The 24,956-nt window shown below is 48.8% G+C and overlaps 1 protein-coding gene across 1 annotated transcript in view; it reads right to left on the bottom strand.

The window, feature by feature from the left end:
* LTF (lactotransferrin) overlaps positions 1-20,643 on the bottom strand; it is a 28,413-nt gene extending 7,770 nt beyond the window's left edge. The window contains exons 1-13 of the mRNA XM_003409908.4: positions 20,567-20,643; positions 17,092-17,255; positions 14,612-14,720; positions 14,082-14,264; positions 13,592-13,739; positions 12,482-12,537; positions 10,400-10,578; positions 9,148-9,322; positions 8,138-8,292; positions 6,039-6,129; positions 4,772-4,819; positions 3,651-3,806; positions 2,681-2,822 (exon numbers count right to left, since the gene is read on the bottom strand). Coding sequence (XP_003409956.2) covers positions 2,681-2,822; positions 3,651-3,806; positions 4,772-4,819; positions 6,039-6,129; positions 8,138-8,292; positions 9,148-9,322; positions 10,400-10,578; positions 12,482-12,537; positions 13,592-13,739; positions 14,082-14,264; positions 14,612-14,720; positions 17,092-17,255; positions 20,567-20,609 — 1,649 coding nt within the window. The 5' untranslated portion in view covers positions 20,610-20,643. The remainder of the gene's footprint in view (positions 1-2,680; positions 2,823-3,650; positions 3,807-4,771; positions 4,820-6,038; positions 6,130-8,137; positions 8,293-9,147; positions 9,323-10,399; positions 10,579-12,481; positions 12,538-13,591; positions 13,740-14,081; positions 14,265-14,611; positions 14,721-17,091; positions 17,256-20,566) is intronic.
* Between the last annotated feature and the right edge of the window lie 4,313 nt (positions 20,644-24,956).

Genomic DNA, 24,956 nt, shown 5'->3' with positions numbered 1-24,956 from the left:
TTTGAAGAAAGACTATAAGATATGGACACCAAAACACTTAACTCTCAGACGATACAGAAACAACATAGGGGAGAGAATAAAGCTTTTTTTAAACAGTTAATATCATTAAAGAGATGAAAGAAGGTGTAGCATTCATGAAACAAGAACAGAAAGTTCTAAAAAGGAATAGCCTAAAATACAAGCTTTCTTGAAAAGTAAAAAAAAAATCATGAAAATTAGTTTAAATGATATAATTATTAGATTAAACTGAGCAAGTATTCCAGAAATTAAAAGATAAAGAAGAGCAGATAATAATCCAAGAGATTCTATAATTTTAGAACTAAAGTTTAAAGAGAAATCAGAATAAATAGAGGGATGAAAATTATCAAAGAAATAATAAAGTAAAATTTCTCAGAATTAAACAACTTGAGCTTCCAGATGAAAAGAGCCCACCAAGTGCCCAATTCAAAGAACTCCAATAAAATACAATTTTGAAACACCAGAGAATATTAAAATGAAATTCGACATCAACCCGATCCTTGGACATCATTTTGGAAGCCACACCAGTGCTCTAGATCCTAGATTTAATAGTTCATAAATTCTACATGTAATTATACACATGTCCAGGTATATGAAAACAGAGGCTCGTCATTCAGCCCAAGGGAAATCCCAGCATGAAGGCCAGGGAATCCCACAATCCCAGATGTATGGCTGACCTAGACAGCAACAACCCAAACTGGAGCTGAGGAAATAGAAGTCTTCAGGAGGAACATTTCCAAGCAAATAATGAAATTGAGACGGCACCCAGTGTGTGTGTGTGCATGCGTGTTTGTGTGTAAGGAGATGTATACTGTAGCAGACAGTTTTGAGATGATTCATTGTTTAAAACACACACACAGAAAATGAAAAAAATAGGACACCTATTAACTCCAGAGGAAACAGAAAGTTGGTACAACGGGAAATACAATTTTGCTACACTACACATTTATATGAGAATAATACCTACATGGTCATAATAACGTAAGCACTGAATACGATATAATCTTATTGAGTGCTAAAGGGATGGGAGAGGCACAGGGGCCAGTATGAGAAGGCTAGATCTTCGTCTTCCATAACAGGGAGTCAGCAGGTAACAGCTGAAAGTTAGCAATCAAGAACCAACAGTATAAGGATGTCAGACACATAGAGCTGAATAGGACCTCTGTTCTAACTTTCAACTGTTTTGTTATAAATTGTCCCAATTCCAACTGTGGGCATAATTTAAACAAAAGACAAACCATTCTTTTCTAGTACAAACAGATACACTAAAATGTTTGTATTTCCAGTGAGATAATACTTTGCCGCAAGGTTTGGGAAAGAAAGACCACATGATTCCCTTGGAGTCTTACCAGGCATGTGTCTGTAAAATATTTCTGAATGGAATCACACCACAACTTTCCCATTTGCAAATCTTAGCGCCTTAAAAGTATTTTTGTACACTCAGCAATTTTTGTTTTGTTTTTCTTCTCAGTCACTCAAAGTATACAAAATCCATTTTTATGTCATCCCATTACTGGAAGGTTACTGAATTTTTTTTTTTTTTTAAGTCTACCCCTAAAACCAAACCTGTTGCCATCGAGTGGATTCCAACTCTTAGCGACCCTACAGGGCAGAGTAAAACTGCCCCATAGAGTTTCCAAGGAGCACCTGGTGGATTCGGACAGCCGACCTTAACAACTACACCATTAGGGTTTCCTTTTTGAAGTCTAAACCCAAAAAACCAAACCAACTGCCAGTTTTTTGAAGCCTACCCACTGCCATCGAGTCAATTCTGACTCATAGCGACCCTGCAGGACAGAGTAGAACTGCCCCACAGGATTTCCAAGGAGCGCCTAGCAGATTCGAACTGCTGACCTTTTGGTTAGCAGCTATAGCACTTAACCACTACGCCACCAAGACTAGTGGCCCCATATTTTGGCATACTGTCAGGCTGAGCTATGCGATGCTGATCTAATTTATTAGTGCCATCTAGGGTTGCTATGAGTCGGAATCAAAGGGTTTGGTTTGGTTTTTTAGTGATGGAATATATTTTTGGAGCATGGGGGAGGATTCTCTAATTCCCTTCAAATCCCTAAATATACTACTGCAAGGAACACCCGGATGAATGGAATTGCAAAATGGGGATTTTGGATAGTTACCGTAAATCACTAAGTGATTATTATTGGTGAAATTCAAAAAACTTATTTTTTGTTGTTAATTTTTCATTTCACTGTTGGAAAGTAACACTACAACACTGTTTTCTCATTGCTGTTTCTAAGGCCAAAACGAAGGAGAAAAGTGAAACCATGGGAGGTAATGATGACCTCCCCAGGAAGAGAAAAGGTGGTGGCTATGGGAAGAGAATGTTCCCCACACCGTTATATTATGGAAAGGACTTAAGAGGCCCATACTCTACCCACGTGACTTTCAGGACAAGATGATGAGGCCCACGGAGGTTGACTTTGGCTCAAGGTCCCAGAGAGGCAGAGCTAAGTTCAGACAGCCCATCCCAGCATCCACTCGGTGGTGGTGGGCCTGATGGAGAGAACCCTCACCGGTGCTAGCTGTTAGCTCTGCCCACCCCTCATTCTGTCATGACAGGTCACGTCTGCCCCTTAGAAATGCAGCGCCAAGATGGTGGAGGACAAGGTAACTCTTGGTGGAGATGGGTTGCAACACATACCTGAAAGCTCCATTGTACCCATAGTATCTCTCCTTGCTGCTGGGCACACACTTGTTCTGGCCTGAATCGTCACCAATGCACAGAGCACACAGACGGGATCCCGGGTCAGCCCCAGGGGCACAGCTTTGGCTAAAGAATTCATCTATAGAAAAGGAACATAAGTCAGCTCGTCTACCCGAGTCACCATGAGCGGCCTTTACCTAACAGGTGATGTGGGTGAGGGCTTGCAGTGTGTGGCAGGGAGAGAAGGCCCCTGGAAGCAGTTTGAGCCAGAACCCCTGAAGTCTTATTAGGATTCCTTTACGGTGGGAAGTAAAAAATCTGTTCTGATTAGAAACAGAGGCTACCCTTCAGAGGCAGGCAGGTGCCTTTTCCAATGTTTGGAAGCCAGGGCCTGTGAGGAATTTAGACCTGAAGCTCCAGGAAGTTAAGGGAGAAAAAAAAAACTTTTTTTTTTCTTCTACTTTTCATACCTGCATTCAACCTTAGGGTGCAGAGATCCAATCCCCAAAAACAAACCCGTTGCCTTCGAGTCGATTCTGACTCACAGTGGCCCTATGTTATAGAGTAAAATTGCTCCATAGGGTTTTCCTGGCTGTAATCTTTGTGGACTCTGATTGCCAGGCCTTTCTTCTGCACTGCTGCTGGGTGGGTTCAAACCACAAACCTTTAGGTTAGTAGATGAGCACAAACAAGTTGTGCCACCCAGGGACTTTTTAGGGTGCAGAGAAACGGGCTGATATTCCAGGTTTTATCCTTGAGTGGGCAGATGGGGTGTAGGAAGGGGTATACACCTGTGTCTCCTGGAGAACTTGCCTTCAGGCCACAGTTAACCTGCAAATTCCCAGCTCTGCCTCTCCTTCCCTGAGGCTCCACGATTGCAAATCCACCCTCCATACTCAGAGGTCTACAGCACGATATACCTGTCCCCCAGGATGGCCCACTCACGGCTCCCTGTGGGACTCCTTACCAAATCTGCAGGAGCCTATCTGGGTGGAAAGCAGGCCCATGGGGATGTTCCAGCCCGCAGTCCTGCCCAGAGCTGTGTGGCAGGACTTCTTGCCCTTCAGGGAGTTCCAGGTGATGTCGGCGTCGGACTTCCTAACAACTGCCACGGCAAGGTACCCTTCCATGACAGATGACAGAAGAGAAAGTCTTAGTTGGGCTCAAGGGCAGCTGTCTGCAACCCAGCCCAGAAGGGGTCAAGAAGCATCCCCAGGGGCTGATTCCCTCAGATAACTGGCCATTGCCAGGCGACCCCAACAAGTTTAAGCTGCTGCCCTATGTGGAGGTGAGACTGAGTTGAGCTTTATGAAATAAAGTAATAAAGACAAGCCGATTCTCTGAGTGAGTGCTGGGGACTCTCCTTGACCAGCCACACAACGTCCCTGACCTGTAAACCAGCAATTCACCTTCAGGCATGGGCTACTGAACAATTAACACTGAACAAAGCGAGTGCCCCCAATCGTACATAAATCCCCAACTGCATGTGTGAAGGCAAGGGCAGCGACAGCCACCAAACTAATTGCTGTGCAGATGTGGTGGGGGGCGGTCTCCAAGGACCACCCCTGTGCTGATCCGAGTCATCCTTGCACTGTGGGAGGGTTATCCTTGCCCCAATAAGGTGTACCTGACAGACTCCCCCGAGAGCCAGTGGGGAGCCTCCCCCAGAGCTGAGCAAGCACTACCTCTGCCAGGCAGGTTGGGGGTGGCGCATAGAGTGCTGGATTTGACACAGGAGACCCTGGCTCAAGACCAGGATCTGCCACAGTATTATCTACGGCTAATTCTATAGACTGCAGGAAACTCTCTGAGCCACTCTTTGTCCCTCTGTATAATAACAAGAGAGTGAGAACACTTCTCTTTCCATGTGGCCAGACCCAAGAGGAAATACATGAAAGTTCTCTGTCAAGTGCAAAGGCTGATACAGATGTGAATTATAATTACTCTCCTACGAACGATTCGCATCTCCAAAAGTGCTTAGCTTCTAAGGCTGGGTCTCTTTCTGTAGGTTGTTAAAAGCCGCCCCCACTCCCTCCTGCAGCTACAAGGGCTTACCTTTGGCCCCCAAAGTGGCTAATTCCAACTCACCTTCTGATGGTCTATTCACACAATTAGAGCTATTACCATCTTGGGATTCTGCAAGAACAAAGATGAGCAAAGTGTTACTAAACACTCCAAGTTACTGAGAAACCACAAGCTCTTTAAATCTCAATAATGCAGAATCGAACCTAAGGAGACTAAGGCCCAGCAGCTGCACTGAACACAAATGAGTGTGTGTGTTCCCCAAAAGGCATACACAGGCCTGTTCAGAGCACCGCTATTCACAATCGCCATTGTTATGGGCTGAATTGTGGCCCTCAAAATATGTGTTGCAAATCCTAACCCCCATAAAAAAAAAAAAAAAAAAAACCCATACCTGTGGTTAAAATCCCATTTGGGAAGGGGTTTTCCTTCTTAAGCTAATGAGGCAGTTATTAGTGTAGGGTGTGTCTTAAATCAATCTGATTTGAGATATAACCGGGCAGATTAAGCAAGCAAGCAAGCAGGGAAGCACAGAGAGGAAGCTACAGGCCACGTGATGGCCAGCAACCTAGGAATAGAAGCTGAAAAGAGATAAGGACCTTCCCCTAGAGCAGACAAAGAAAGCCTTCCCCCCTAGAGCCGACACCCTGAATTTGAACTTCTAGTCTCCTGAACTGTGAGAAAATAAACTTCTGTCCATTATAAGCCACTCGCTTGGGGTATTTCTGTTAACGTAGCACTAAGAAACTAAGACAGCCACTGACTAGAAGTTGCCCTAATGCCGGTTGACAGCAGAAGGGATAAATAATTGTGGTGGAGTCACACGACAGAATACCCTACAACGAGACTGGATGTTCTACAACCACAGGCTCACATGGATGAATCTCCCAGACATAACACTGAGTAGGAGAAACCAGACATGAAAAAGTACATGCTGTGGGACTCCTTTAACATAAAGTTCACAAATAGGATGGCGGTTACCCTTGGGAGAACAGAGGTAGTGACAAGAGGGCCAAAGGGGACTTCTGAAACATTCCCTATCCTAATGTGGGCACTAGTCACATAGGGCAGTACAGTTTGTGAAACGTCACTGATTCGTATGCTTAGGGTACTTTTCCGTGTGTGTTATATGTCAGTAAAACTTTTCCTAAAAAAGAGGAAACCAGTCTGTGCTTTGTCAGTTCTCAACTCAGTAGGCAGATGGGTAACACACACCATTTCATTAATTATTTCCCCTGGTTCTCTCATTTGAATGTATCCATCCGTCTTAACATTTTCCCTGTCCCCATGGCCCAGAGGGAATAAAACCAGAGAGGCCGCTCCCTCCACTTACTGGAATTCTCTGACAGGACAGGCACCAAACCACACTTGCCCGCCGTGTAGATGAATCCTCCGTCCAAGGTCATGGCGTCAGCATCTCCTTTCTGCAAAGACAAAGCAAATCCCGGCATCATGGTGAGGCTGTTCCCTATCCTGCCTGTCTTTACAGCTCTCTGAGAGGTCAGCTCTATGTCGTGCTTTCTGGAGCACTAGAAAGAGGTAGGAGTTGTTTTAACTGAGCACCCAAAGGAAATACCATATGCACTATTAATTCTCTACCAGCCCCACAACAATTCAACTGAAACACCAGACACAAGTTGCACTAACCCTCTGTCCTCTGAACAAAACCCTTTCTGTGCCCCGGCACACCGCGGATGTCCTTCTGGACCAGCCTCCCTCACTGACGAGACAGATGGGAGCAGCCGGCTTCACTAGGCTCCACTCATTAGCACTGTACTCCTAGTGCTACACAGTGTTGCTCAATAAATGAGCAGAAATTATCAACTTTATTCACTGTTCAGGTTGTAATGCCCTGTACCCGTGAATGTGACCTTGTTCGGAAATAGGGTCTTTGAAGATGTTAGCAGTTAACATAAGGTTATACTGGAGAAGGGTGGGTTCTAATCCAATCTGAGTGGTGTCCTTATAAAAGAGGAGAAGAGACACAGAATCACACGGAGGGAAGGTGACCACGTGAAGACAGAGGTAGAGACTGAAGTGACCTACAAGCCAAGAAGCTAGGAGAAGGGCATGAAACAGGTTCTCCCTCAGAGCCCCCAGAACGAATCAACATGGCCCGTGCCCTGATTTGCACTTTGAGCCTCCAGAACTGGGAGAGAATAAATTTGTTCTTATAAAGCTACCCAGTTCACGGCATGTTGTTACAGATGCCCTGGGAAATGAATACACTCATCAGCAGAGTGAACAAGCCCAGGCATCAACACTGGAACACAGGTTCATCAGGATTGCAAAGCTCTCTCTTTGACCCAGTAATCATTTTTGAACAACAACATTTAAAATAAATAGAGACATGGACAAAGATATCTTCAAGGATGCCTCATCACAGCATCGCTGATAATGGCAGAATAAGGGGGACAAAGAGGAGAAGGGTCATGACTAAACTGAGACTCATCAGTGTAAAAGATATCCTGGAACCCTTTTTTTTACGAGAGTTTTCAAAGAATCCGAATTCATGTGGGAAAATGCCCATGATACACTGTTAAGGGAAGAAGGACTAAAAAATGACATAACTGGACTGATCCAGTATTGCTGTCTGCGTGTTCATAGATGTACCCTGGAACCTTGGGGTGAGAAATTACCAAAACTCTGTGGGAGCTCTGGTGGCCCAGTGGTTAAAATGCTTGGCTACCAGCTGAAAGGTCAGCTATTCGAACCCACCAGCCAGTCTGCAGGAGAAAGATGTGGCAATCTGCTTCTGTAAAGATTACAGCCTCGGAAACCCTGTGGGGCAGCTCTGCTCTGTCCTATAGAGTGGCTAGGAGTCGGAGGTGACTTGATGGCTATGCGTTTATCTCTCCGTGAAGGTTTGCACTGACCTGCTAACCTAAAGGTTGGCAGTTCAAGCCCACCCAGTGGTACCATGGAAGAAAAGCCTTGGCAATCTGCTTATGTAAAAATTACAGCCAAGAAAACCCTATGGAGCAGTTCTACTCTGTCACACGTGGGGTTGCCATGAGCCGTAATCAACTCAATGGCAACTATCAACAACAATCTCCCTGTGTGAGTTCACAGGTGGGTTTTGCTGTTTTACATTATACTTCTCTAAACATTCCAAATTACCTACAATAACTGTAAGTTGTTCTTATATTTACCGGAGTGGAAAACCCACAGTTTTTAACACATAAAGCTGCCTGTTAGCACAGCCTGCACTGGCCCGGAGCAGACCCTCTCCGGCAGTCCCTGTTTAACCTCAGGGGCTCCCGACTTCACTTTTAAGCAGAAGCCCATGGCCTTGGGTCCTCTAAGGAGCCCAACTCCACGCTGGGTGGGCACCCGTTATCCCCACCACCGTGTGACAAAGGCACTGCCCCTACAAGGTGCTCTGCATCTGCACACCCTTGCCCTGCTCCCAGCACCCGGCCAGCTGCCTACCATGATCAGGGCGATGCAGTCCTCGCTGGTGGAGGCCGTGGCACAGGACACTTTCCCTCTGCTGTGGCGGTTCCACTGTCTGCACTTGCTCTGCTCCTCGCTGCCCACAGCACACCACACCACCCGTCTGCTCCGTGCCGCCGATGTTGTCGCCTCTGCAGAGGGGGAGGAGAGCCAGGTTGGCAGGGATCCTGAACCTTGGGTAGACACTGAGGCACCCACTCCTCAGATCTCTGCAGAGTCCAACGCCACTCAGAGTGCCCTTTCCTGCTGACAGACTAGGGAGCTGCTTCCTCCAATGGGTGTGTCAAGGCATAGCCTCTCTCCTCCTCCACACCTCAGCCTCACAGCCCCTTCTTCAGATGGATGCAACACCCTTTGTTTCTCACTTCTGTTCCCTTGGAGATCTTCTCTGGCTTCTAATCCATACATCAATCCTTAGTATAACGATTTGCCTAATGTCTCCATCCTAGAGGAAGAAAGCTCCCTAACATGGGACAAGTGACAGCCCCAAGAGGTGGCACCTGGCATCCCGATGTAACCTCTCCTGAGGCCCTCAGATACCCCCATACTACAGTGCAGTCTAGTGTTCACCTAGACTCCCACCCCAGACCCTCCGATAGAAGGATAGCCATGGCTGAGTTCCTCACTGTAGTATTTTATCCCAACCAAGCCCAGGGCCTTGGTGGAAACGGAAGTCCCTGGAGTCATCCCAGGAGGGCCCTGGCTCTGTCAGTTCATGTTCACAGGAGGCAAGTTGATTTTTCTGTCATGGCTGGGGAGCCTGATATGCACAGGGGCATATGCCAACATTAACAGGTGGCCAGGACCTTTGTCTGGAGACTCTTCTCGCAATGCTAAAATGTCCTGACTCAGTCAACAAAAGACACTGGGACCTGCATCAAGCCCACTACAGTGGAGAGCCCTCATTGGCCAGGAGACGGAGAACGGACCACCACCGAGCCCACTGCCTCCTCCCTGGCACCCCACCCTGCCCGGTCCTCCCTTACTTTTCCTCAGGTTCTGGAGGGCAGTGTAGTATCTGGAGCCGAGGTACAGGGCAGTGTCTATCTTCGAGGGGATCCTCAAAAAGCCAATGGCAGCGTCCTTGAACAGCAGGTCCTTCTTCCCAGGAGGTGAGGCAAAGAGCTGGAATACCGGTGCCGTGGTTTTTCCAAACCTTTCCTGATTAAGGGAAAATACAATTATAAGTGTCCATGGTAAACAGGAAGGAAATATAAAACGATGTTGAAAAATAGTATCTGGACCTTTGGGAGCCTCAGTAGACACCCTCTACAGAGGGACTCATGCCAGCCCCGTGGCATGAGCTCAGCAATGTTTTATTCTTTGGGCAGCTGCTGGGGTCCAGGCACCTTAGCACCCTGAGAATACTACCTCCCCTGTTTATGCGCCAGCCAACTGAGGATGTGTTTGGCAGTTATGGGGAGGAACACTACAAAGCACCTTAGTCATTCCCACCCCCTAAGGCCTAGAACTCAGGCTGAACACGGATGCTTCTCGGTTCTCAAAAACTTCTCTGAAGCCAGAACTGGGCAGTGTCCTCGCCCCTCTGCCCTAGAAGGTAGTCCACCCCACACCCATTTTCCTCTGTGCTGACCATGCTCTCCAGGACAACAGATGGGTTTCCAGGCCATGTAACCCAGGAAGATACCAGCACCACACACATGGCCAGGGCAGTCCTTGCTGGGCACCCGGGAGATACTGCAAGTCCTGGCACCCTCAGGTCTCTTGGAGGAGCAAAGAAGGATCAAGTCCAGGGAGCGCTGAAGTGGGCCCAGAAGCAGAGGGAGGTAGCACACGGGCACCCAGCAGGGCAGAAGCTGGGAGGTCTGCTGCACCAGGGCAGATACATAGGGTCAGCTGCATAGGGCTTCAGCCCTCTATCACCTCCCTAATGGCCCTGATGGGAATGATGGGGATAAGAAGGAGGACTCACTTCCACCTGACATTGTAGAAGACTTGCTAAAGGATGTGAAGGTTGAAGAGTGAAATTAGACAGGAAAAAAAGGCAGAGGGGCAAACTCTCTGAGATACTGTCAGTCAACAACACTAGACAAGAGGGTTTCATTGCTTCTGCATCCAGAGTGCGGGCTGGCCACAAGTGGTCCAAGGCACTAACGAACACTTCTTCAGTGAGGCTACCGAAGGCTTTCTAGAGTGGCAGAAATTTCGGGAATGAAGGACCACCCCACCCCACCCCACCCCCCATTCCAAGCAGTGTAGAGGTGTGGGTGGGGATACCTGTGCCTGGCGGAGAAGCTCCCAGATCAAGTTTTCCTTGCCGTTCACACTTCGGGCCACAACGGCATGAGAAGGGACCCGGCCCAAGTGGCAATCCTTGAATGCATCCACTGGCTGCCGAGTGTTATTTGGGCAAAGCAGCTCATACTTGTCCCTCTCAGTCTTGTTTGGCAGGTTCTCTGGGCAGAGGGAAGGGGTGAGAGGGAGCTCAGATGAGCTCAGTCCAGGCAGTAACCATGAGCTATAGTTCCCCTCTACCCATAGAATTTTGAGCTGGAGGAGCTGGCTTACAGAGATGACCAAACTGAGGGTCACAAAGGCAGTAAATTTCTCCAGAGCTCTCAGAGAGGTAAAGATATTTCCCAAAAAGTCTTGGGGCCAGCCCAGTGTTTCAAGCCAAGAGGGCCAAACCAGGCCCTATCTATTTCCACAGCAACCCTGTGTGGGGAAGACAGCTGTTCTGGGGAGCAAAGAGGAAGAGGGTCACATCACGGAGACAAGCCCAGGGGCCAGCCAGGAGACACTACCTCACACACATCTCTGGAAAGAATAAAAAGGGCAACAATTGTTAAGTCAGGAAATACAGTTATTCACTCGCCAGTAGTGTTTCAAAGGAAGGAAAAAAAATGTTCCTATGAGTGAGTTCACCCACATTTTCAAGGAACTATTAGTATAGTTCACGCAAGTTACTTCAGAATATACAAAGTGAAAGAAACCTGCCCAAATCATTGTATGAGATTAGTGTCACCAGGGTCTCAAAATCAGAGAAAGTTAAATACAGGGGAAAGAATTACAGGACTATTTTACTTATGAATATAAATGTAAAAATTCCAAATAACATATTAACTCACTCAACCTAACAGAGTATTTGAAAACTAATAGATCAGGATTAAGGCTAATCAGCTTATTCTGTTAACAAAAGAATGGTTGAAGATCAAAAAAACTAAAGTAATCCACCATGTTGATAGATTAAAGAAGGAAAACCACAATATCATTTTAAACTTAATAGGTGCGGAAAAAGCATGTTCAAGATCTATTCGCAATTTTAATTTCAGAAATATAGTAATAGTAGAGAACTTGATAAAGTTATTGAACTTGATAAATACCATTTATCAAAAACCTATAGCAAAATCATTCTCTGGTGGTCCTGGGTGGAATGTGGACCTGTCTCTATTGGTCTCATCTCTGGTGGTCGGGGGCAGAATTTGTACCTGTCTCTAGTGGTCCTGGTGGAAGGTGATACCTGTCTCTGGTGGTCCTGGGTATAATGTGGACCTGTTTCGGGTGGTTCTGGTGGAATGTATGCCTGTCTTTGGTGGTCCTGGTGGAAGGCGGTGCCTATCTCTGGTGGTCCTGCCTGGAATGTGGGCCTGTCTCTGGTGGTCCAGGGTGGAGTGTAGGCCTGTCTCTGGTGGTCCTGGCTGGAATGTGGGCCTGTCTTTGGTGGTCCTAGGTAGAATGTAGGCCTGTCTCTGGGGGTCCTGGGTGGAATGCGGTGGGTTTGTACACACCCAGCAATTGTGCTTCAGTGTGTGGTCGGTCACCCAGGGACATTCTCCTGCGGGACAGTAAGAAGACAACTCTAAAGGTAGCAGTCTTGGAGCTGTTATTGGTAGAGAAAAGAAGAGCACAACCTGGCTGTCCCTCACTAAGTGATAGATAAGTAAGGTACGGTGGACGCACTCCGTGGAATCCTCCTCCACTGTGAGAACCTCTTAACTAGATGTACACACAACAGCCAAGATAGATCTCTAAAACAAAACGCTGAGTGGTAGGCCTAGGAGCAGCACGGTTTCTAACGCTCAGTAAAGCTTCTGTGAACTTAAAGCCCAGAAACTCAAAACAGCACTGTACGTTCTGTGTGACATGAAAAGCTCCTGGATGTGGGTATCTGTGAGGGGAAGAAATGGCAGGGGGCATGGGAGATTCAAAGAAGACTACTCATTGTGCACGGGAATAACACGACATAAGAGGTGCGCCCTGTAGTGTACCAAGAAGAAGGGCTAAATTAGCTCCACACTCAGCGTGTGATAGAGTAAGACAAAAGGGGGCGGTACCCATGGCTCTATTCCCCACTCTCACCAAACACAGTGCTGTCCTTGACAAAAGCCACTTCTCCAGCCCCGTCCTGCAGGCACCTGTGACATGAGAAAGCACCAGAAGGCTCAGCACTGAGTGGTTGCTCCTGGACTTCCTTCTCCTGCCCCCCCTGGGTCAGGGGGCCTACAGCACATGTCCTGTGGGGTATCTGCTCCCCCACGGGGATTCTGAGGAAGAAAGGCTCAGGGGCTAGCCAGAGGCCCCCACCTTTTGCTTTAAGGCTGAGAAGTCAAGGCTTTTTTTCTCCTGCCTAGTATCCGCCAGGTGCTCCTTGGAAACTCTATGAGGCAGTTCTACCCTGTCCTATAGGGTCGCTGTGAGTCGGAATCGACTCAATGGCAATGGGTATGGGTACACAGGGTTGGGGGGGGTGTTGGTGGAGGCTTGGTCCCTGTCCAGGTGGCTCTGGTTTTAAACACACACTGGCAGGACATAGGACAGGTGGTTCTTTCTCCCAGGATTGAGTGTGCAGATGTGCCCTGGCCGGTGTGGCCTCCCTCCCTGCAAAATGCCTGCTGTCCAGGAGGCAGCATGGGGAGAGAGGGAGCAGATGTGTCAGCCTCTGCTTGGGGCAGAAGGGCCAAGGGGGTGATGCAGGCAGAGCTCCCGGTCCTCCGGCTCTGGAAGAGGCCCAGATGGGGAGAACAACGTCAGCCTGGACACTCTGGCTGTCCTGCCCAGTCAGGAGCCTGGGACTGATGGCCTCCTGGCAAGACTGGTGGTTTCCTGGCAAGAACCCTTCAATCCCCTTGTGGGTGGCCGGAAGAGCCCAGGACAGCTCAGGGACAGAGCTGATTCCAGGTTCTCTGGGAAGACGGAAGGAGCCTTAATGAGGGGGCTTTTCTTCCAGCTGATGTAGAGGTGCACGGGGCCAGAGGTGGGGCCCAAGGGGCTGCAGGGGAACGTGCACTGACAAGGCAGACACCCCTCTTTGAGCTCAGTCTTCCTATCTGCACAGCAGTAGGAGAACTGGACCTACCCTCTCAGGTCCCTGCAACAAAACTGTGCTCTATTTGGGCCCAGAGAAGGGTTACCTGGCCTGAGGACATTTGGCACTTGGTGTACTGTAAAGAAGTGAACGGCCTCACTCACCTGAAGGCACCGGAGTAGCCAAAGTAGGGTTCCTGAGAGGAGCAAGCACATTTATTTGCCCCTTGCCCTGCACACAGGCTACACAGGCTGGGGAACCGTTTTCCATCTACGCAGGGAACACAGCTCTTCGAGAAGAACCTGGACACCGCTGTTTAACACAGAGAAGTGAATGGAAGAGCTGGAGCCACCCCTAGCCCCAGCCAGCTACATCCCCATGGGCAGAGGGAGCCCTCTCCCCTACCTCTGCAGGCAGCCTCTGGGTGGTGCTAGGATCACAGGGAGATGGCACTTAGCTGCCTTGTCCCCAGGGCTGCTGGTGCAGAGGGCCCTGCCCGGGCATATTTAAAGCTGGTTAACCTCACCCCACCTCAGACTCATCACACATGTTCGTTCACCTGATAGTATGCAACTGTGTGAGCCCAAAACCGCCTGAGTATGCAGCTGGAGTAGAAACCTCTGCCTGACACCCACCAGCCCCCAGCCATCTCACCAGTCTCAAGGCGTGTAGGTGGCCCTGTCCACTTCAAGGATGGACGAAGTGTCCCAATAGGGATGTTCCAACCGGCAGACCTGCCAAGGCCCGTGTGGCAGGATTTCTTGCCTTGGAGTTGGCTCAGCTGGAAGTTGGTCCCTTTCTTCACCACCGCCACAGCATAATAGTGGATTTGTTGCCCTGCAAAGGAGCAGAAAGGATTGAAGGCTCCCAGCCTGAAGCAGAGGAAGAAAAACAGCCCACCCCTCCCAAGCGCCTGGTGGGAAGAGGGAACTGAAGGCTGCAGTCTCATCTGGTGTGGAGCAGCCAGGAGCCTGCTCTGTCTCCCCAGGACAGTACCGTCTTTCTTCGAGGGTCAGCACCAGGAGGGACAACCTCATCTGGTCCAACAAGCCCAGCGACTTGGCTCCCTGCACACGTGATGCCAACCAAGCCCCTGCCTCTGTGTGTGCTCATCCGTCCTGACTCCACAGCGCCCAGACCAACGCCAAGGCGCGGCCAGCTTCCGTGTCCCCAGGAAAACTCACTTTCTTTGGTCCCGTAGACCTCAGCCACGACAGGCTTCAGCTTATAACGGTTCTGGCCTGCCTCAAACACCAGACCACTGTCGAGCGTCACAGCATCTGCCTCGTTTGCCTAAAAGAAAAGATGCAAACCAGCTTTAGGAGAAAACCTGTCCAAACCCCGGCCAGAGGATTTCAGGACATCATAAATGCTCCAGGGCCAGAAGGGCCTTCTAAAATGTCATTTTGTCCATTCTCCAGCTTTCAGTTATGTCCACGCATGTCCCTGAGAGATGGCACCAGCCAAAGGTCCCACTTTTGGGACAATGAGCACTTGCCCAACTGCCTTAATCCCTGACTTTGAGTAGTTCCCTGTTCCAGGGGCCCACCTGTCTCTATCACTCTCCCGTCCACACCCTTTGCAGTTGTTTAAAGTTTTTTCTGTAGATGCTCTCTCCTCTGTTTGGGCTCTATATTTATTTCTTTCAATTTATTTTTTATTCAGTAGAAAAGATACCTATTAAGAAATCTCAAAATTATTGTAATAAGACATGTTCCTCCCATAAACCAAGTTCATACTGCCTTCTACATGCTTACATATTTCTTATATTTATTTCTTACATTTGCAACATGGTAGACATAATATTTTGTGGACTGCTTTGTTCATCTAAAACAGCACACATTTTCTTACCTCTGCAGAGCCTCTATTGATTTGATGGACTGCATCATATTTTATTATAATGTCAATATTCCAGAATTTATTAAATAATTCCCCAAATGTTCAGCACTTGAGTTATTTCTAACTCTTTCCTGTTAGAAATTATGAAAACTATGCTTTCATGAATATCTTTGACCTCACAGTTTTTTGTTGTGTTTTGTTTTTCCTTCCAATGACCTGCTTCCTTGGGATAGGCAACTGAGAGGGGAATCACCGAGACAATGAGTATATTTATCTATATGTTATCCATATGTTGCCATTCTGTTTTCCAGAAAATCCATAATGCCAATTTAGAAAGCCACTGACAATGAGGCCCAGTTTCACTACAGAACCACTGATAGGAGAGACTATTGTTTTAGTAGGTGTTCCTACTTGAGAAAATGCCAAAGATAATCAATTGCTTAGGTGTATATTTCTCTGGTGATTAAGAATATTTCATAAGTCTATTTTATTCATTATGGTGTCTCTGTTCATATCATTTTTTTTATGTGAGCCTACATTTCTTACTGATTTGAGTCAATTTCTTTATATAGAGTATACACAGTAACCACTTGTCAGAGCTGACATAGTCTGCTGCTTTCTAATTTTTTTGTTTAAATGTTTTTCATTGTTGGAATTAATTTTTTTTATGTTTTTAAATCTGCCAGTTTCCTTCACGATTTAATCCATTGCTTCAAAGCTAATTAATTTTTCGGTCCTCTACAGTTCAGCTAGTTAACTTGTCCCCTAGTTTTTCGATAATATGGGTTTTATTTCCAACCATTTAATCTATCTCAACTTTGTTTTGATGTATGGTATGTATGGTATGGGGTTCCTATTAAAAATGCAGATTCCATGACTTTACTTTATCCACAGGTATTTGGATTCCATTAGTTAGAATAAACCAAAAAAAAAAAAACCCGTTGCCGTCAAGTCGATTCCAACTCACAGTGACCCTATAGTTAGTTAGAATAGGGTCCAGGAATTTGAATTTTAAACAGTAGGAGATTCACAGAATATACTTGTGAAATAACAGCCTAAAAGAGTGATCGAACTAGATTTTTTTCTCTAAGTACTATTCTGATAACTTCATTACATTTATGAAATAATCCTACCAGGTTGCCATGGAAACTTTAACATACAAGCCACCATGTGCTGCAGTTAAGCACGCATGACCGCAGCACACAGCAGACGTGCAGAACAAATTGGTTGTGTGAATGAGGAAAAATTATTTCGGTAGATCTTTAGATCTAGAAAAACCAAAAGGAATTAGAAGTTACCTACCAGTCATGATACCCTTTTCTTTCTCTCTGCAAATAACATGGACTAATTACTTTCTAATGCCCAGTGCCCAGCCAGGCCCTTCCCCAGCAGTGTGGTGTGGTGACTATGACCAGGGCAGGCTTATCTCTCTCAGGGTTGAGGTACTGATTCCCCGAGAGGTTTTACCTTTCAGATTAATCTGCCAATGTTACATACTCATCATCCATGACCGTTTATGTTTCAGTTTTGAAAAGATTTTACTAGCTGACATTATATACTAACATTTTATTAACTACATTAATCTGTGTTGAGATCCCAACTTCCTTAACTATGGTCTCTCCACTTATAGCTCTTTAGCTTGTTTCTTTCTGCTTTCAAAACAACCTTGTTTCCTGTGAGAGAAGGCTGCTCCCAACTTTCTGGTGCCCAAGAAGTAAAGCAGGGGGAGTAGGAGAGAGAGAGAATTACTGTTTTATTCCATTCTTCTCCCTTCCTTTCCCTTACTGTCCAGTTTGGTCCCACCCAACAAATGGCATTTACTTACCGCGATGGCCTTTATACATTCCTGGTAGGAAGTTCTGTTTATGCAAGTGAGATGGGCAGTACCCACTCTTTCCATATTCTTTTGGAATTCGGAGCATTTTGCTGCCTCGTCGTTTGATATGGTGCACCATCGAACGATATTCTCAGAGGCAGCCAGACATAGACCTGGGAGAAAGAGGCCTAAGAGTCAGGGCTCACCCACTGCCCAGGAGAGAGACAGCCTCACTCTCTGATGGAGTCTTCTGAACTCCTATACCCCTCTCTGCTCCCCTCCCATAAAAAAATCCCTTCTAGTCTGTGTAAATCAGACCACTGTCCTCAGCGGAGACAACTTACTGGCCTGAAGGGGACTCTGTGTTGTCCAGAGAGCTTTGATTTCACCTCAATTCTCAATAAATTAAAGGAGACAATCACAGCCTCTGAATTTCTTCTTCCTTTCTATGACTTTGATGTATTTCCTACCCCTAAGAAAAATGATGATGACCCCTCACATCAAGTTATGGAGTTCTTCCACCTGCTTTGTCCCGTCTGATCCTGGAAGACAGGCAGGAAAGAGATTATTGTTTACTGATGTGGAAACTGGCTCAGAGGCATGTGGAGGCTGAGAGGCATGCTGCTCAGCAGGGACATTGTCCAAGTCTCTCTGGCTGGCTGTGTCTACCAGCATTTCCCCAGAGGACTCCAATGAGAACAAAGGGAAATACACCCGACTCCGTCAGGAGCTGCAGTGAGTGGTAGGGCCTGAGTTAGCCCCACTCGCCTCTACTTGGACAGACTGGCCACTGCTTGTGCTCTGGCTGAGCCTGCTTTTATTGCTAGACTCTCTGTAGCTTCCATGAAGGAAGAGGCTGAACCCGGTTTGCTCACAGCTCTTAAAAGCCATATGGTTGCCTGATAAAGGGAGGGGATGTTGTGAACAGGGGTGAGGAGGCCAGCATTGGGAGAAGGGAGCAGGAAGAGGGAGTTGGTGTGAGGAATTAACTTGGTAGTGGATGGGTCCTGGAGGTGAAAGGAAATTGTGAAACAAAGACCAAGCCTCGAGCCTGGGCAGGGGGAGGGGAGCATAAGCAGTAGCAGGAACAGGGAATGGTGGGGGGAGCCTGTTTCCTCCTCCAAGAAGCATTAAACCTGGGGAGGAAAGGACCCCTGAGCACCCCTCCGGGATCCACAGCCCCCACACTCCAGGTACTGGTTGCAGAACACACTGCTCCATGCATCCCCTCCTACAGCCCCCACCACCCAGGAGGGAGCTGCACTCCCTGTCAGGACCAAATGTTCCCTGCAGCAGGGCTTGGGCTGGAGCTGGCTCCTTCTGTATCCCAGCCCAGCCCCTGCACTCAGCACTGGCCACTCAGATGCTGCCTGCCTGCCAGGTAGATGCTGCTGCCTGACAGGTGGAGTCTTCCTGAAGTTATGCCCTCAGATTCCTTCTTGCAGACATGCAGTGCCCTGGCCTCAAAGGCAGGGGCCAGAACAGGAGTTACACTTCCCACCCACCCCTGGTCAGCCTGATTGGGAATCTCAGAAGTGCTTCCCAATCCTGAATCCCAGGGGTGGAGCAGACTGATCCCCCACCCACTGCTCAGATGGGTTAAGATCCAGCTGGCCCCACCCCTCCCAGCCCCTGCCAGAGGCACACCCATGGAGAGTAGAGCAGGCATCCCACAGGGCAGCTGTCACCCCCTCCTCAGGTAGGACAAGGGCTTCAATGACACTTTGGGGCACGCTTCACCATTCCACTGACTGCGGGCTTCAAACTGCAGAGTTCTACAGTAGCCGAGACAACCAATAATTCAAGTAAAAAAGAAACCCAGGGGCGCAGCTCCAAGCCAGAATTCTGGAATGTGACCAGCACTAGGAGAGCAAAACCCCTCCCAGGTGGCCCCAACCATCTGCTGGGGAAAAGGCTGTGGCTGTCCCCCAGTAGGCTTCCCATGAGGGTAGCAGTGCCCAATCCTGCCTTAAAAGAGAGGGATGACCAACACCATGGGGAGGAATTGGGAGAAGGGACCACAAGGGCAGGGGCAGGACTGGATCATTATTCCCTGGGTTGGGGTATAAGGTCACCACCGCTCTCTAACTCCCCACCTTCCACCCAGGGAGCTCCCAGCCCAGAGTAGATGTCCTCAGACAGAGGCGGCTGCACCGGGCTAGGGAGGAGGTGACACCTGGACTTTCACTCTGGCCCCTAGTGCTCCCCCACCCCCCTTGTCTGAGTGCTGATGCTCATCGCAGCTCTTCCCACTGCTACCTCGGACCTCCCCAGGCCCCCACTACAGAAAGCCTCAAACTCACACTTTGACATCACAGAGCTAACAACTGTTTGTCTTTATGGTTGTTAGCCCTGTACTCACGGTGTTCCCTTGCATAACCAGATTGAATCAGCTTATTTTTCAGAAGTAGATTACCAGGTCTTTCTTCCTAGTCTGCCTTAATCTGGAAGCTTGGCTGAAACCTGTTCAGCATCACAGCAACACCAAGGCTCAACTGACAGAGGAGTGGTGGCTATGCATAAGGTTTGTTGGCTGGAAATTGAATCCAGGTGTCCCGCGTGGTTGCTGTGAGTCGGAATCCACGCGATGGCAACAGGTTTGGTTTTGGGTTTTTTGTCCCCCTTGGAGGAGCCCTGATGGCACAGTGGTTAATAGCCCAGCTGCTAACCAAAAGTTCAGCAGTTTGAATCCTCCAGCTGCTGCTTGGAAACCTTATGGGGCAGTTGTACTCTGTCCTATGGGGTCGCTATGAGTCGGAATTGATTCCAGGGCAAGAAGTTCAGTCCCGCATGGAAGGCAAGAATCCTACCACTGAATCGCACTGCTGCTAACATGTGTTCGGTCCCTTCTATTTGGCATGTTCTGCCCGTCACACCCTCTGGCAGAGGGGCTGGGTCCAGCCGGTTGGCATCCCCTGTCTGCAGTGGAAAGTGTGTGTACACCTGTGCCCAGCACTGCACAGTGGCACCTGTCTCCTTCTCACAAGACCCCTGTGGAACCACTGTTGGGCCATCTTTAAAATGAAGAAACTAAAGCTCAGAGAGGCTCAGTTTTGCCTCATAGTCACAGTCCCCGCAAGAGCTGGGATTTGAGTTCTCCCATAGGAACTAGGGCAAACCACTCATCCTTTCTGAGCCTCACTTTCCTCCCACATAAAACGTATGTAACAATCCGATGGTGCCAAAGGTCTGGGTGGGACAAAATGGGACAGTGTCCCCGAGGCCTCTTGGGAAGCTCTGCGCAGCCTTGGGCATAGGGTTACCGGGCTTAGAGGAGCCCCACTCTGGCTCTTCCCCAGGCCAGGGGGCGGGACTGGCCTAGCCCTTCCTCCCGGCATCTTCCCCGCTGCGCGCCTGACCGCTTTCCTGGCTGCAAGCGCGGGGATGCCCACCGGCAGGGCGCAGAGACGGGGGCGCCCACCGGGCAGGGCGTAGGAACCGGGATGCCCACTGGGCAGGACGCGTCCCCCGCACCTGCACTCACCAAGAGCCCCGAGGGACAGGAAGATAGGGAAGACGAGCCTCATGTCTGGGTCCTACAGCAGTTCGGCGAGCGTAGGCTCTGCCACCTGCGCCGGCTCTGCCCATCTTTATCTAGGACTTGGTGACCTCACGGGTTTGCCCCACCTTGTTGCCCAATAGTATCGTCCTTCCTCCTCTCCACCCTCACCCCCTGCAGGCAGGTCAACTAGTCTCTTGAGGCCCTGGGCTCTGAAAAGCCCTCGGGACAAGGGGTGGGAGGGGCAGTGCCTGGGCCAGGTTCCCAGGAGAGTAAACTCAGCCTCCACCCCAACCTGCAGCCCTGGTTGTTGGAATGGTGTTCTTTCCCGCCCACTGGTCTGTAAGCTCCTGAGGTGTCCAAGCCCCTGCGTCTTACTCTCTCTCTGGCCCCAGCACCTCCTAAGGGTGAGACACAGCAGGGAGTCCTAAGGTAAATATTTGTGAATTTCGAGACAGACTGACCTTTCCTTTAGCAATTTCTAAGGTGCCTGGGAGCTCAGTTAGGGTAAGGTGGGTCCACCACCACCTTCACCTTAACCGAGTTCTAAAGAGGACCCAACTGACCAAGCAGGTCAGCCGGCAGCAGCCTGAGACAGCTGGCAGGAATAAGGGAGACTGCGTGGTTAAGGGCTACAGCTGCTAACCAAAAGGTCGGCAGTTCGAATCCACCAGGTGCTCCTTGGAAACTCTATGGGGCAGTTCTACTCTGTCCTACAGGGTCACTGTGAGTCGGAATCAACTCGACGGCAGTGGATTTTGGCGGGGGGAGCCCAGAGTCTGTCCCCTGCTTCCCATGCCCTCCAGCCCTGCTGAGACTCAGATTATGGCTCCTAAAAAACAGAGCCAGACCTCAAGAGGGGAATGGCCAGCACTCATGCCCATGGCTGGCTCAGTGTCACTTCCTCTGCCAGTGGGAAGGATGTTCCACCTCTTTTGTGTGTGCGTGTGGGTAGAATGAGGTGGGAAGTCTCTGGATGGCACAAACAGTTAAACACTACTAGTAGCCGAGAGGTTGGCCTTTGGAACCCACCCAGAGGTGCCTCTGAAGACAGGCCTGTCAATCTGCTTCCAAAAAGTCACAGCCTTGAAAACCCTATGGAGCACAGTTCTACTCTGCACACATGGGGTCACCATGGGTCAGAATCGACTCAACAGCAACTAACAACAACAAGTATGAAGTGGAGATGGGGACCCCATTTTGATAAATGTCATATTTTTTCTTCAACACATAAGCTGGCCCTATTTGGGGAAGCCATTTTCAAGTTCAGAAGCTAGAATTCTCCTTCTAAGAATGCATCTTACACTCCAGGGTTTATAAAGGCTTATGTACAAGGGTCTCCAGGGCAGAGTTGCAAACGAAGAATCCATCCCTGGGGGTGTCACATTGAGTGTAGTGCCCAGGCAGCAGTAGGATAGGCTGGAGGCTCCAGGAAGCCCGAAGCTGCCCTGTGTGTACTGATGTGAACTGACCCCAAGAGATACTAGGTGAAGGAGTAAGGTGCTCAACAGTGAGGGAGATACAAGCCACCTGACACCTCCTTTGGACAGGTCAGTCTGGGCAATGTGTTACTCTGAAATCTTCTTGTCCACAAAAGCCTCTGCTCAGACCACTTGGGGCTAAGAGACATTTTCCAGAATAGACGGGCAATACCTCAGGGAGCAGCACTGCAAGGGTGGGCATCAGCGTGCACTCAGCTGGGGAAAACCTGGCCCAGCCCAGGTCTGGGAGGCTCTCACGGAGGCTGTGGAGCGCCTCCATCCCTGGACATGGACCTTGCCCAGGCATAAGAGCAATATCTGATCACGGATCCCGCTTCCCTGGCACCGGAGAGGAGTCTGGGGTTCAATACCAGAATCACCAGTTGGATCTCAGGGTGACAGATCCAAGGTCTCTCATTGTTTGGAAACACAATATCGCAACATCAAAAGTTGCTTTCATCAATAATTGCAATAAGCTGTTTCAAAAAATAGTGAAGAAATACATAATTGACTAATTCTTAGGTGGGCTGAAACACCTTTTACCTCAGTTAGCAACTAGGCTTTGCTTTTTCATGGTTAAAAAGGAATTAAGAAACGTTAACAACCCATGTCTCCATATCTGAGTGCAAATTAGAAAAAGGATAGGTTGGGAGGTCAGGCACCCGTATACCCTCCCTTATCTGTTACAGTGTTGGCAGGAGCACAGAGAACCCAGGGCCACAACCAACAAGCTAACCTTGAGGGGTACCCTGAGGGCAGGGCTGGGGTGGGGAACAACAGGACCTATTGTTTCCTTGCTGGGTCTGCTGGGAATGGCCTGGCCCCAGGGCAGGGACTGTGCTCAGATGGACACACTCTGAGCCGCCCTCTAAGTCCATCTTCGAAGGAAGCTGGTCTAAGGAGTGGGTCTGCCCAGAAAGACAAATGAAGTTTATTCATTTGGGCAACATACACAAGGTGTGCACCTACTATGTGCCAACACTGGTGGGTGCCATGAAGGACACAAAGAAGAGGGATCTGACCCTGCCCTTAAGAGCTGCTGGCACAATGGGGGTGGGCCAGGCACAGGTACAAAGTTCTGTCATATAGGCCCACTAGGGAAAGCCAAGGAGGTATAAACAAAGTGAGGGTGGAAGCCCAGAGGACGGGTGACTGGTTCTCATCATGAAGGAACAGCATTTGGCCTGGGCACTGGAAGGAAGAGTAGGTTTCTATAGGTAGAACTTTCCAGGTAGAGGAAACAGCCAAATAAAGGCTTGGAGCATGGACCCAGTGACCAATTACATGAATATGCCAAAAAAAAAAAAACGCAAACCCGTTGCTGTCGAGTCGATTCCGACGCCTAGCAACCGTACAGGACAGAGTAGAACTGCCCCATAGGGTTTCCAAGGAGTGGTTGGTGAATTCGAACTGCTGATATTTTGGTTAGCAGCTGAGCTCTTAACCACTGCACCACCAGGGCTCCTACCTGAGCATGAAGGACAACAAAAGGTCACTCTGCTCTTTCCAGTCTGGAACTCTTGATAGAAGAAGGTTCAACAGTCACCTCCTCTCTCCTGAGCTCCACACCATGCATTCATCTGCCTCTGGGGAGCTCCTCTTGCAGGTCCTGTAAGCACGTAAGCTCGATGCATCTAAAATGGAGCTCATCCACTACTTCCAGCCCTGCACCTTCTCCTGTATTTCCTACGACTTTCCACCAAACCCACCAATCTAAAAGCCACAGAGTCATCCTTAAATTGACCTACCAGCTAGCCCAGTGCATTCGATGATCAACATAGACTGAATGTATGAATGAGGAGGAGGGGCAAGCTAGGAGAGGGATAGCAGGTCCTGTTTGCAACGAGGTATAGTGAGGGGCATGCTGGGCCACCCCAGAGCCTGTGTGCATGGACTCGTTTATTTATCCATCAATTTAACACAGATGTATCTGATGTGCCAGCAACTGGGCCCGCTCTTGGGGAGCCTGCAGGGAAGTAGGATGCAGGTTTCCAAATCTTAAGACAGTGGCATGACTCCAAGGGGCACGAAGAAGAGCTGGCGGATATGTAAACCCCCGTGCAGCTGCAGGAGCTGGTGCTTAACAGGCAGGTGTGGGAGGCTGACTCCCACTTCCCTTCACCCCAGTCCCCATCTCCACCCTAGAAACACACACACACTGAGCCTTTGAAGAGCAGTGGGCCTAAGACTGGGTGACAGCCTCTGGCTAAGCAGAGCCCTCCCCATAGACCAGTAAACGCACGCCCTGCCCTCTACGGAGTCTTCTGGCTTTAAACCCAAGAGAAGTAATGGGAAGGAAGTGGCTTTATTAACTGTGGAATCTGGGCAGAGCCAGCTCCAGATGGGAGAAAGGAGAAAAGGTGTTACCAAGACATCCACGCACATGTGAACCCTAGCCTGGCTCACAGGAGACCCCAGGCCTGTTTCTTACCCCTGTCCATAGTGAGTTGATAGAGACCCACTTGTTAAATATTTAGGGATTTGGTGAAAAGGATTGTTAAGCTATTGGTAGCTTGAAACGAGTCATGGCAAGAGTATTTACACCATGCAAATTAGCAAATGCTACAAAGCCAGGTCCCATTCCCCTCCCCTCTGAAAGCTGGTGTACCAGCACACACTGCCTGTGTTTGTCCTTGTTTGTGTGTAGGTGGCTGTGCCATTCCTGGGAGAGAGATAATAATCTGTATTTGTTTGTTTGTTTTTATTATTGTGCTTTAGGTGAAAGTTTACAGAGCAAATTAGTTTCTCATTAAACTATTACTACACATATTGTTTTGTGACGTTGGTTGCGAACCCCAAGACATGTCAACACTCTCCTCTGCTCAACTTTAGGTTCCCCATTTCCATTCATCCAACTTTCTTGTCCCCTCCTGCGTTCTTATCCTTCCCACTGG

Source organism: Loxodonta africana, chromosome 22, assembly GCF_030014295.1.
Source record: "Loxodonta africana isolate mLoxAfr1 chromosome 22, mLoxAfr1.hap2, whole genome shotgun sequence".
NCBI classification, from domain to species: Eukaryota; Metazoa; Chordata; class Mammalia; order Proboscidea; family Elephantidae; genus Loxodonta; species Loxodonta africana.
Note: the sequence above shows the minus strand (reverse complement) of the source record. Positions and strands in the feature narration are given on the sequence as shown.